At 41.3% G+C, this 14224-nt stretch overlaps 1 protein-coding gene across 2 annotated transcripts in view; it reads right to left on the reverse strand.

The window, feature by feature from the left end:
• Window positions 1–384: 384 nt before the first annotated feature.
• The window catches only part of ASB7 (ankyrin repeat and SOCS box containing 7), a 52599-nt gene continuing 38759 nt past the window's right edge, over window positions 385–14224 (reverse strand). Inside the window, exon 6 of one of the 2 annotated variants that reach the window (XM_082736307.1) lies at window positions 385–508. In XM_082736307.1, coding sequence (XP_082592433.1) covers window positions 465–508 — 44 coding nt within the window. In that variant the 3' untranslated portion in view covers window positions 385–464. Of the gene's footprint in view, window positions 509–3874; window positions 6896–14224 lie in introns of those variants that run through there. The other variant, XM_082736306.1, reaches the window with a different exon arrangement.

Below are 14224 nucleotides of genomic sequence, written 5' to 3' on the forward strand. Positions count from 1 at the left end.
AAGAGCATGTGGGTGGGTGGGGGGGTGATGGGCCAGGGGCTCTGCCTTGGTCCCCATCTAGCTGCCCTGAGAACGGAGAACTCTGTCCAGGAACAGCTCTAGCCCACGGAGACACACAGGGAGTCAGGGCTCCCTGTCCGCAGGCGTGCTCTGAACTGGACATGCATGGAGGGTCTGCTGCCCCAACAGGGACTGCAATCCTTTTGCTCCACGCCAGATCACAGGTAGGCAGTCTCCCGATAGGCAGAATTCCCTACAGAGTCTGGTGGTCTCTCTTTGGAAGCTTGCCATCATAAGGCCACGTATGGTGGATCGTGTGGGTCCACTGCCCAGTGCTCATGGTGGAGAGGAGGGCCGGAGGAAGGAGGAGGAGAGGGTTAAGAGGAAGGAGCAGCAAAAGGCAATGGTCGCAGGAATCAAGACTGCACTTACCTGAGATTTGGTGCTGAGAAATGCTGATGCTCTCACCCACTTGGCCCTGGTTTCCTTAGAGGCCTCCGGGAACTATCTGAGATTCAGTAAGTTAAGACCTAAGGTTTGTCCTCCAGGACTTCACTGTACAGTGGACTTACAGCAAATGATTTTTTTTTAAAGATTTTATTTATTTATTTGACAGATAGAGATCACAAGTAGGCAGAGAGAGAGGAGGAAGCAGGCTCCCCACTGAGCAGAGAGCCTGATGCGGGGCTCGATCCCAGAACCCTGAGATCATGACCTGAGCCGAAGGCAGAGGCTTAACCCACTGAGCCACCCAGGTGCCCCAGCAAATGATTTTTTAAAAAGATATTACTTATTTGTCAGAGAGAGAGAGATAACAAGTGGGAGAGCAGCAGGTACAGGGAGAAGCAGGCTCCCCGCTGAGCAAGAAGCCTGACTCGGGACTTGATCCCAGATTGTGACCTGAGCCAAAGGCAGATGCTTGACTAACTGAACCACCCAGGCGCCCCATAGCAAATGATTTCTTAAGAGCATCGGTAATAAACCAGGAGGAAATGCAACCTATTCCTTTCTGGTACTACCAAGATGGTAGATGGATGTAGCTCTGACTAGTTTGCTAGAACATTCTTCATAAATGATATTCGGCTATCATTCTGCCCAGGTAAGGCAGGAAAAAACCAGCGCTCTGGGAGCTCTAAAAATCAGCACACAAAAGCAACTCAGTGAGGCCAAGGCCATACCCCGTGCACACGTATGTACCTCACTAAAGGGTTAAGTGGCCAGAACTAGGAGAGAAAACCCGGAAGGCCTCTAGAGGAATACAAAGCGGTCATGTACAGTAAGCCTGTGCCCTGCAAATGTTCTTCTTCTTTTTCTTTTTGTTGTTAAGAAAAAGAAAACTGAGCAATGACCTGACCCAAAACTATCAGAGGAAGAAAAGCAACATTAGCTCAAGCCTGAGCAGCAAGAAAAATATGACTCCGTTTGCCAGATAAAATAGGAACTATCTGCAGCTGGATTACCTCCGCGTCAGTCACAAAGGGTCAGTCTACTCACCACGTGACCGAGTCTCTCCACTTCAACTAAGTCCCATTGTCCAAACGAAGCCAGCTCTTTTCTGATTCATAAAATGCCATTTCACAGAAAAGTGAATCACTTCATTACTACTTGGTGTAACGTACAAGAAGTTCCACTTAACTAACCTAAGAGCAATTTCCTCATTAAAAGAAAACATAAAACAATGTACTAAGTGTGATTTTTAAAATGCTGGAACAACCCAAGATTCAGAATGTATTTATAATAACCACAAGCATGATGATACGAACTTTTCTTAAGGTCCTATCCGCAGCTGAAGAGAATCACCCCCTTGGATCCGATCCTTTGCCCCTAATGGATCTTCAGAATTGCTAAATCACTTCTTGTGGATACAAAATAGTATCACTCAGCACAAGGCACCATGGGGATCAAGGAATCAATGAAACGAAAAGGGCACATCTCACTACCGAGTGTGGCATTCCTTCGGAAAACAGGACAACACTGCAGCCAAAAGCACTAAGGGTTCCAGGCCCACATCGATGAGCTCTCATGGGGCCTTCTGCAAATCACCTCAGTCTTTTTCAATGGGATTCAGAACTTTAACTGTCACTCAGGCATCACGGCGTTCTTCTGGAACATAAAGAGGTAACTATAAAACGCATCATGATCTTCGAGAAATAGAGCACAGGAGTTTGACCCCTGCTCACCGGCAGCATACAAGAATAGTCATGAGATCCTGCTTGACGCTCCCTTTGGGTTCTCAAAGACTCGGGACACCTCACCGGTAATGACAATTCATGACAGCATAAAGACAAAAATGACTTCTCTAGCTTAGGAGTCTGCAGCAGCTCGGGCCTGCAGGCCAGTGTCTGGCAGTGGACATTTAAAATCTTTTTATTGGTACTGAAGCTCATATAAATTCTAACATCAAAATCTGTAAGACGTTAAGAGAACACAGTTGCATGATGTGACATAAATCCAGGCAGATGATATAAATCCATTTTTTTTCTTCCCTGAAACCCAGCTACAGAGGATGTGGAAATATATTTATTTATATATATATATGTGTGTGTGTGTGTGTGTATGTATATATATTATATATATGTATTTTATATATATTATATATGTATTTATATATGTATATATACATATATATACACATATGTGTGTGTATATTATATGATTTTTTTATCAAGGAGATAATCTGTTTTATCTATAGCTAGAAAGCCATTTTTGTAAACTGTCAGCTGAAAAAACAATACACTACTTACATCATATTGGAAAAGGAATGACCTCAAGATTTCCAAGCAACACAGCTATTTTTCACATCTGAACTCCCCTGCTGATCGTTAAGAATCGTTTCAAATGTCCCATTCCTGGCCTTCAATTGTGCCAAACCCTGGACGAGTCCGCAACAAAGCTGAACTGCAAAATACTGACTTTTCTGCCTGAGGTGCTCCACCTCTGTCGTCTGGCCTCCCTTTTCCTCAGAATACCGTCACTCGCCGTCGCCTGAAGTCTCTCCTGAACCAAGCTGTGTTGAGACTACATAAAGGGAAGGTGGAATCCGAGTTGTCTTGCTTCTATTTCCTGCAGGCTAATAAACCACCTCGGATTCGTTGTTCTCCTGTTCTGTGCTTAGGAACGCTGTGATCCTAACTGTGCTCAGTCGAGGTGTGGCAGGCATGAGGCAGAGTGGCCATCGGCCCCAAAAGGCTCAGGGCTCACTCAGCCCCACTGGAGGATGCCACGGGCTTCTGTTGTGGGTCCACGCAGAACGCAGCGGAAACTGCGATCTGGGGAGGGGGCACGAACTGTCTTCTTTGATCTAGGGCGGTGCTGTTTTCTCTCTCCTGCTCTCAACAATATTCCCGAGGATCTAAAACGCTGATGAAGGAAAAGAGCTCTCCGCTTCTTTTCACTGAACAGCCTGAAGTATTAAAGAGCTAAGGCAGACTAGAAAATAAGACACAATTCCAATACCGTTTTTTTTAAACCAGATTTAAGTTTTTTTTTTTTTTAATTCAAATTGACCCAAAGCAAAACTTACATTACAAAGAAAGAACAAAATACATTATGATATAACACACTAGGAGTTACATGAAAGCTAAATTTGTGGGCAAAGGGCCTCATCCCAATCACATTCTGGGCTAATGAGCAACTCTGCGGGAAAAGTTAGAATCTCCGTTTGCATCTGGTCCACTCTGGTAATGAAACTATACGTTCTTGTCTCTGAGGGTACGCATCTGACAAATCACTCTAGATTCCTCATGCTCCAGATGTGTACTCTTGCTACTGCCAGAACACTGAATTCTCTAGCGGAAATGCTGTTCCAAGCATGACGGATAATGAATTAAAAAAACAAAACAGTCAAGTCCTCCAAACTAACAAGCGTGGATTATTTTGTAGTAAATAGTTTAGAAATATGGGCATTAAATAATCTAAAAAACACTCTTAACTCTGCTGTACATTTATAAACACAAATATTTACACACACGAAAAAAAATCTTCTGTTTTCAAAAGATGAGGTTTGCAGTTCATTAATGATCATAATCGTTTATGAGTTGGTTTCTTTGGTGTACTTGCCAAATATATTTTTATACAGGTTTAGGAACAGGCTTAAACAATAAATTTCAAAAGGAACATGGAAGGGTCAGCGACAAATCTGATAATATTCGGAACATTTCAGTGAAGATTCTGGAAAAGCCAATCAGTCGGTTTTCTGAAAATAACTTGTTCTCCCTACTCATTACGTGACCACCCGATGCATCTCTGCCAATTAAACTGAAATGCGGACCTGCACGTTCATCCCTACGTTCTGCCGGTTACCACCTTCGAGACTAAATTTTAGTTATGGTTAAACAGGATATGTGATTGGGATTTTACTAACAAAAATAAAACATTCTTTTTAAGTTTCCAGGTAAATCAAACCTCCGACAATAAATAATGGAATTATACACTTTCTCATTAAATAGAAATTTCAATTCCAAGGAAGAGCTCTCATAATTTTTTTTTTTTCTTCCTGAAGTCGCAGCAGCAATGCAGAACAAAGAATTTACCTTTATCTGATCTTTTCTACTTGGAATTCCCTGACTCAAACTCAGTGGCTATCTTAGTATGGAAACCTCTGAATGGCTGGGGGAGAGAAGGTCATTTTCATCTACCTGAATAAATGAATACACACGTTTGAGGAAACAAGCCCCGTGCAAAGGTAGTGCTCCTACCGCTGCTCAGAGCAGGGGTCCCGGGTGCCTGGCCTCCCCGCTCCTTGTCTCCCTGGGGTGGGGTCGGAGCAGGGAGAAACACTCAATTCATTTCTGGCCATGCGGTTCTGACACTGCGAGTATGTCTCAGATCTGACTTGGGCACTGGTGGAAAGGATGAGCTCAGCTGCAGGAGGGACTCTCTCTCAGAAGAGGCCATTCTAGAGACAGGAGACCATCCAATTCTATCCGTCAGGCTCCCGTTAGTTTTGGAATGGTTTACCAAATGGGCTGTACTCTGACTCGCTCCCTGCAAGAGAGTCTATGTACCCCATCAGCGATCCCCCCGAATCCTTCTTTGTCCGAAGCTGCCCGTTCTTTAGGAACCTGTGCTCTCTGCCTAGGCACAAGCAAATCACATACACCAATGTCAAAGCCACTCGGCATCCCAGGGAACAGACTCTGTGCTTGAGAGAGGCTCCCTAAAGAAAGGTGAAGCCTGGGAAGATGCTCCATTCTGCTTAGTGATGCTTTTCCCGGTGAAGTAGTTTTGGACTTTATGGCTCAAAACTAGAAATTCAGACAAGAGAAGCCCTTCATCTTGTAAACGTCTGATAACAAATTTATTACTAGTGTGTAAATATTTTGAAATTGCCCAAAGCACGGAGAACAATACTGGGATATCTGGAATGGTTCTTCTGAAACTAGTATGATGACAGATCAAGCACAGAACACATTTCCCAGGGCATCAGAGTAGATCCCTCACGTCTCTGGAACCTTTCCCACTGTTACTGACACTTTATCATAACCGTGTTTACACTGCAAACATATGCCCAATCAACCCAGAAAAGAAAATAACTGTCCCGAAGAGCTTCACTGTGCATAAACTTAAAAAATAGACAGGAAATGTTGAATTAGCGTATTAGGAATTAACCAGGCTTACAGATGTGCACCCATTAGAAACTGTACCCTTTAGAATTTTTTTTTTTTTAAACTGGGAAGAATAAAAAAAAGAAAGGAAAAAAAAAAAAACACCATGAAACCACCCCTAAGTTATTTAACCGGTAAAGCCTAATGGCTTAAACAATATTTTGGGCTATTTTTAGGGAAGACTCTATCACCAGGCTAGGAAATTTTCTGCTTAAAGTGAAGTAAAAGACAACGCTTACAATGGAAATGGCAACTGATACCCTATGGTCCTACAATTGAAATTGAAGTGGTGGTTCCTGTTCTCACAGGCCTGTCAAAGCCGCTGTGGAATGAGAAACAGCGAGTGAAATAATGGATAAAATACACCAGGAAGAGTATTGCACGGGAGGCACTGTTTTAAAAACAGAATACACTGGCTTTATAAAGTTATTTTTGTGCCCATGAATTGTTTTAAAAGCACGATTCGACGAGAGACGGAAGTTGAGATCCAGTGTCTCTGGGCAGGTAGTGTACTACAGTTGTTAAAAAAATAAGTTAAAAACAAGAGCACACCAACAGGAAAGCAGAGGTACTGGACTGATGTCATCCGAGAGCTACGTTAATTAGGAAAAGGAACAGTTTGAAATGGCCAATTTGTACTCATTAAAAATGAATGAGGTGACGGAGTTACTTTAAAAATTTCTTGAGGCATTTTCCAGTAGGACCCAGGACCCCCCTGGGTGAAACCATGCCTCCAACCGGTTAACAAGCACTCTGCTGGTTGATAACGTCGTGCATGTCCAAGAAACCATACGTTTGAAAAGGGGAAAATTCTCCACTCCAATGCTACGTGTGTCATTTCGGAAAAACGATTTTCGTAAATGCAGTATCGTATAGAAAGCTTGGACCTCTTAAACTTGGACCAAGAAACCAAATTAAGACCTTCAAGCATGTGCTGTGTGTGTGTGTGTGTGTGTTCATATATATAAAAAAATCCCTCCCCTGACCATGAAAACCAAACAAACGAACAAACAAAATACCTAAAAGTGTATACCTGCTTTCTGACTTCACATCAAATCAGAAATTGCATAGGATATACTTTGTGCAAGGCAAAAAGCCTTTTAAGTATCTGGAATATAACTCCTAATCTTGCTCACAGTTCTGTGTACATCAGATATCATCAAATTTGTGTTTTAAGTAGTCTTTCATGACCTTGGCAATTGGTAGTTCATCAAGTAGCTTTAGGTTTTGAAGGCCTATACACTGTCGAATTTTAATTCGGCACAGGTCCTGCAAGTTTCTGGGCTGTCCTAAAAAGACAGAAAAAAGAAACTGTTACAAAGCTACACAGTACAATATGTAAGGTTTTTTCAGTTCTGAAAAGAACTGTTTGTTTCACCTGGACATGTCTCTCTATGGACTTCACCAAGACCAGTGCAAAGGACCAGATGGGTTCTTAGAGGATGTGCCCTGGGGGCCTTCTTGTGAGGTCTCATCTGATGCTTTTCACAACCCTGGGAGGATGGGTATTTCCACCTCCGTGAAATTATCCTTACAATTAAGGACTCAAGGGATTTGAGCAACTGCTCAATGTCAGATGACCAATTACAGCTTTTTGGACAGAGACTAAAACCAGTTTTTCTGCGTTTAAGGCTGGTATTCTTTTCATTACAAATGAGAATGCCGGTTTTCATCCTGGAATGCCTCTAATAGGCTCAGTGAACCCAGGGGGAGCAAATCATCCCCTCTGGGCTAAAGTTTCTCCATCTAAAGAGGTGGGGAAACCAAATGAGATGATGTCTAATGTGGCCCCTCCTTTCAGCTCCCCATCAAGGACACTGGAGCCTAGACATGAGCGTGATCTCCAGGGAGCTTTCCCAAGCAACATTCGCCCACCTGTTCACCATGAATCTAGACATAGCAGACCCCTGGCTGTGGGCAAAAGGGCATAGACGGGGGCAGGTCCGAGGGCAGAGGGGGCAGGGAGCCAGGTGGAAAAGACACCCCCAGCTATTCTGAATCCACGTGTCTTCAAACCTCACACCCTCACCCTGTGCCGATAAAAACCACTGCTATAGCTCAACTCAAAAGTTACAAAATTCAATTCCGTTCACTTCTGAATATTGTATTTTACCAAAATGACCAGAAACCCAAGCAAGAATTCTAAGCAACCGTGCCTCAGTTGTATGTGGGGTCACATAAATTTTGCCTTCATGTAAATGGTAACAAATAGCAAAAGCTAACATGTTGGAGGCTTATTCTGTGCCATGTATCCTTATAAGCTCTCAACATACACTAACTCTTTCATCCTTTTATGAGGGAAGCACTTTGATCATCATCCCCATCTTATAGACAGACTCCCTGTGTCTCAGAGAGATTAAAAGTCAAGTAGAAAGCCATACCTCAGCAAATCTCAAACTTCTTGGTCTCAAAACCTCTTTGCATTTTTTAAATATATCAAAGACCTGAAAGAACTCCCATTTATGTGGGTTTCTATCTATCAGTAATGACCATATTAGAAGTTAAAGCAAATCTTAGAAATATTCAATTAAAAAAAAAAAGAATAAACCCATTACATTTGGCCATAGACAACACTGGTACAAGAACAACCTTTTGAAAAAGAGTAAGAAGAATGACATTCTTTCACATTTTTACCAAGTTCTTAAAGGGCTGGCTTAAGAGAGGACAGCTGAGTTCTCATACATGTTTCTACATTCAATCTGCTGTGATAAAATCATCTCGTCTCTAGACAAGTCCACTTATGCTCATGAAAGAAGGCACGTGAAAAGGGCAGATCATGTCTCAGACTTATGAAAATCGTTTTGACCTCAGGTAGGGGAAAGGGTCTTGTGGAGTTCCAGGAATCCCCAAGTCATTCATGCAGAACCACTGCTATAATTAGTACTTTACCCCTTACTTACACCATCCTTGTTTATAGTGACCGCCATTATTCAAAATTAAGTAATTCTTCACAAATTAAAAAAAGGCTCCTGAGACATCTCTGTCAGGGCCTGTGTGAACATGTGCTTTCCACGAGTTACTTAACTCAAGGTCTTCTCTGAAGAGAACTGCAGAAACTATTGCTTTCCTAGAAACGCCTGTAAACCTAGGGCACATGTACCTACAGATACCTGCACGTGGGTCGGTCTGAGGCTCGTGTCTCTGGCCAAGCTATGTCTTCTCCATTTTCCAGATCTCTGCTCAAAAGCACTCCTTTAGGGTGACAAATCAGGTTCCCCATCAGATACTCTGGAGCTCCCTTCTGCTACAGCTCTTAATAAGGTTGTGATTTTATATTTATTTGGTGATTCTCTACTAATGCCCAACTTCTTCACCATCTGACATGTTCCATGACAGCAAGACCACTTCTGGCTGCCAATGGAGCCCAATGCCTGATATCATACTGTAGTAAAAATTAGTTGAATGAATGAATCCTTAACAGGCTCGTCCATAAGGGACAAACCAGTCAACTCATTGCAAAATCCGCCCATGTCAACAGCAAATCATTTTCTAACCTGCGTTGAATTATTTTTCACCACCCTTCATGGGCTACCATTAGGAAGGGAATAAATTTATCATTTTGTTATTTTTCGCTAAGTGCTTACCGCATTTGATCTGCAAATGCAAACCACAATATGAATTTGATATGAACCTTCTTTTTTTTTTTTTTTTTTTCGGAAGAAAGAATCTGATTTTCCTGATAGATGCCAGGTTCTTTCCAAATGTAATATTAATGAAAAGAACAAGCACAATGTATTCAGGCTACAAACAGGTGAGGATAAAGTTGACATGTAGAAGAATATAAACACACTTAAATGGAAACATATCATGCAACAGAGTAGAAAACCTGTATGATTGGAATTTGCTTAGCTAAGGGGAAAAAAAAAAGGACTGAGGCAAAGGGTTACATAAGGGGGATCTTCTGAAAATCCTATTTCACGCCAAGCTGTGCTCTCCAAAAAGAACCACAACATCACCTATGCCTCATGCTATGTGACTGTGACAACTAAGTCCTAGAGGGGGACATGCTTTCGCCTGGCTCTTGGGACATTAACTCTGCGAACACAGCCACCAGCACGCCATGAAGTCTGAGCAGTCTAGAAGAAGGAAGCGAGGTCTCTGCCCAGCAGTCCTGGCTGACCTCCCAAATGCCAGCACCCCACTACCAGCCATCGGAGTGCGCCATCTTGAATGTGGAGAGACCCCAGTTGAGAAAGTCCAGATGACACCATGTGGAGCAGAGGAGCAAAATAATCCACTATTACTGTGTTAAGCCACTAAAAATTTCCAGCATTAGATAACTGAGATTCTGTGACCCTGAAGTAGGGTGTTACCATTAAAAAGAAGAAAAAAAAATCTAAAATATGTGGCTTTATCACTAGGACCAGCTGGTGGGGAAGGGCTCTGAGGAGTCTGTTAGGGCTTAAAAGAGAGTTCTGAAATGTTACTAGCTGAAAAAAAAGTTACTAGAAGCTGCAGGAGTGGGGGGAGGGGTTTATTAGTGGCAGAAAGTTTGGCAACACCGTCCCCTGCTGTAACACAGAAAAGTAGTAAAAATACCCTAATGGTCTAGTTAAGAAGATTCTGTAGGCCAACTCTTACAGGGACCACTGGCTCTCCTCACTGTCTGTGATAAAATACAAGAAGGCAAAGACAAGCTAGCACCTGGAATCCAAGGGACGTAGCTACAGAAATCCTATTGTCCTCAGAAGGTACTTCCACAGGGGCTTTTCCCAGGGAGAGATGAACTTTCTGTCTAAACATCAGAGTTTTACTCAATTTGCTATTGATTTTTCTCCTCAAGCGGTATGTTGTGGCAATCTTTTACCATTTGGGGAGAATCTGAGCTTTCAAAGAGTTCTTGACCATGTATAATCCCGGTCTGCAAAATGACCTTTAATGGGATCTTAGTGGTTAGAAGCATCAAGTCTGGAGCAAGACGGGCCGGGTTGGATTCCTCACCCCACCATTTACAATCCGTGTGGTCCTGGGCAAGCCCCTTGGCCTCCTGCCTCAGATTCCTCACGTATGAACCAAGGACACCACCACCTCCATCACAGGCTTTACAAGCATCAAAAAAGTTAATTTTGCTCAAGGGTTTATGGTATCATCCCAGACACGTAGGACTATATGTAAGTATTTGGGGAATGAATGTTAAAATAGTGGTTTTTCAATACTTATAAGGGTAATATTTGCTTCTCCTTCCCAGAAAAGTAGAGGGTGCTTCTTGGAAGTTGGGGTCTCCATCTTCCTGGTGTTAAGAGAGGAAGAAAACCAGGTGGCAGCTTAACAGTAAAGGATCTACTGGTAATCTTACGGGGCAACGGTCCAGGGCAAACCGCTGGGAATGACACTATGGAAATCACTGCATGATTTGGGGCAAGCAGAGATGTAAGAACCTTCACTCTACAAAAACCTGTGCGGTGATGAAGTGAGGGATGTCTTTAGGCTACGGTGCCACGCACAGAGATGTGGACTTATCTTGCCATGTAGGAATGAGGGCCGTACAGCAGGCTTAAACAGGAAGGAGTGATAAGGACTACTCATTGCCATCACTGCTATTTCTATGACTGACTGAGGAGTTATTTTTATTTTCAGGAATGTCACTTTGGGAACAGAAAATTATGACTGAAAAAGATGTACTTACTTTCTAGTCAACGCATCACTCAAAAAGATTTACCGTGCGCCTCCTAGGTACCCCCAAAATAAACTATGCTGTGGATTGAAGGGGTGAGGGGAGAAGGGGTGGCAGAGGAAAAAAAGGCAGAGAAAGAGAATAAAGAGAATGAAACCAAAAGCACTCAACACACACGTGCACTAGGTTTACTAGGTGTCGCAGAAAATTACTCCTACCCTGTTAAATAACAACCAGCTTGTCCAAGGGATTGTAACAGGAGAGACCGGGGGGGATATCTCACACAAGAGTATAATTTCAGGAATCATAAACACTTTGGGGGATGCAGGAACACTACAAGGTATTCACACTAACAAACTACAATGGGATTGCATAACAGTTCAAAGGCCTATTAGCCTCTCCATTTGGTAAAGCAGCCCATCATTAGTAATAATTGGGCTGGTATAAAATAGGAAATCAGCTTTTGAAGGGTCTGGTCTAGGATAAATTACAAAACCAGGGCAGTGGCATAATTTAGAAAATTAAATATCCTAAACCACCTCCTTTGGATACCACCATCACCACATTTATGATAGGCTAAACCTATTTATTTGGGTAAAATGTTTGTAAAGGTAGAGAGAGAGGCAAAACATTTTTGTAGAGCCAGAGGAAAGAAGATGAAAGCAAAACAACGTTCTGGGTCTTCTTTGGGGAAGAGGGGAAAGAGACTGGAAGTAGAGAGGAAGATGTAAAGAAACGCAACAAATGATTTAGCCTCCTTTGCTGTCTACAATCTGAATTGTTCCTTTCAGCCACCTCTCCATCGTAGGTCAGCATCTGGAATCGTCTCCCAATACCTCTTTGTTTCATTTCGGCTTCCCAATTTAAAAATCCTACCATAAACACGTTTTATTCCTTTGCTCTTGTCCCTGACCGACACTTAGGATGAAATGTGTTCAACAAATCTTTATAGGACAATGGCAGTTTGTAGCTCACCTTAAAGTAAAAATAGTCATATTGTAAAATACCTTATCTCTTAGCTAGAATCCAGATATATGCAGTATCAACCTTGATGACATCTGTCCATTGCTTCCATTTGTTTCCACAAGCTAATAAGCTTTGACCTATATCCTTCATTTGCACTAAAACTAAACAAAACCATATACTGCTTCCTAACAAATAACAAATCTCTAGAAGCCTATATTGAAAACAGAAAGCAATATAAATATGAAAAAAGTACACAATAAGGCAATGCTTTCTAGATCAAAGGACCTTAAAGTGTAGTCTAATGTGACTTAGAACTATGTACTATTTATTTGTTTCTAAAAGTGATTTTAGTATTTGGGACCCAAAGGCCTAACAAGACTATAATGCAAATGTCTGGCAAATCCCTAATTTATTAGAAAAAAAAAATCAATCAAAAAATCACCACAGGTAAAACATATTACACAAATTACTTCTCCAAAGAGTTACACTTGGTAACACTGTTTTGATATATAATTCTATCAAACAACAACAACAACAACAACAAATCAAAAAAGTGATTAAAGAGCATTTGAAAGAAATACAGAAATAAGGGCACCTAGGTACAGGCGTTGTTTTATGTGATCATCTGCTCACATGCTTGTCATTGTACTAGATTTAACTGAGAGCCACAAGCTAAAGTTTACTTTCTTAAAATTGAAAAAAAAACAAAAAACAAAAAACAAACAAACAAACAAAAACAAACAAAAAAAGAAGTTGTGACTCATATTCTTACTTTTTAGAGTTTAAAAGGTTTTTTTGAAGTTTAACTCCTGAAACCAAAACAGTGTGTTTGACTATTTTTAAATAAAAACACATTTCAGGTTACTGTGGTGTTTATAAAACAGTATTTTTAAACACCTGTCATGCTGTTCTAGAAAGCAACAAGCTTAAATACTTGACAGATTAAGTCTCCCCAGATAGTTTACCCAATTCAATTCCCATCTACCTAATGTTTTTTCCTTAGAAATAGGGGCCATTTAATTTCTTAGGCTATACAAATCGAAATACAACCCAGTCCAACCTTTTATACACCCCTGACGCAAACTGACTGGTTGATTCAAGTCTGTAAGCAGCATCTACGAGAAACACAGATCACAACCTGGCCTCCTTATGGATAGTAAACACAAACCCAAATTGCATATTCTCTGCCTTAAGAGTAATCTAGACCAGAGCTTGCCACAGGAATAAAAAATGCCTGTGAAAGTCAACTAGTTGTTTACTTAACAAAAATTAATGGTTAACTTACTCAAGGACTTCTTGGTACCTCGTATATACTATTCCCTGAAACTGAGATCTAGAATCCAGGGTAGCAGTCTTCCAAATTAATCTGAATAATGAACCTGTTTACCTTCAGAGCATCTCATAGAACCACAATTTTATAGACACACTTCAGGAATCACTGGTCTCTATAGATCCTAAGTTGTAAATATGTTGGCACAGGGGAGTAGTAATATAAAGCATTTCATTGTATCCAGACTGTAGCAACTGCAAATAGAAATATAGCAGAAATTCACCAAATTTGAAAACTCTAGGCTAACAAGATGTCTTTAAAAAAATGTGCATGTAGAAGCTGTACGGACAGGCATTAGGGTCTCCATTTTTTAGTTTTATGACCTCTTTGCACTCTCAAAATTGGAGGACCTCAAAGAATTTTTGTTTATATGGGTTTTCTCTATCTGTATTTGCCATACTTAGAGATTAAGGTTGGGAAATTTAAAACATATTCATTGATTCATTTAAAAATAACAGTAATATGGGGTGTCTGGCTGGCTTAGTCAGTAGAACATGCAACTCTTAATCTTGGGTTTGTGAGTTCAAGCCCCATGTTGGGTGTAGAGACTACTAAAAAAAAAAAAAATCTTAAAAAAAAAAAGAGGCTGCTTTCTAAAAAAAAATGGTTTCATAAGAAGAGCAGCTCTGTTCTACATGTTTGCAGATTATCTCTTAAGGACTGGCTTCCTAAAAGACAGCTGGATTCACAGATCTGCTCCTGCATTCT

This window comes from Mustela nivalis, assembly GCF_964662115.1.
Source record: "Mustela nivalis genome assembly, chromosome: 6".
NCBI classification, from domain to species: Eukaryota; Metazoa; Chordata; class Mammalia; order Carnivora; family Mustelidae; genus Mustela; species Mustela nivalis.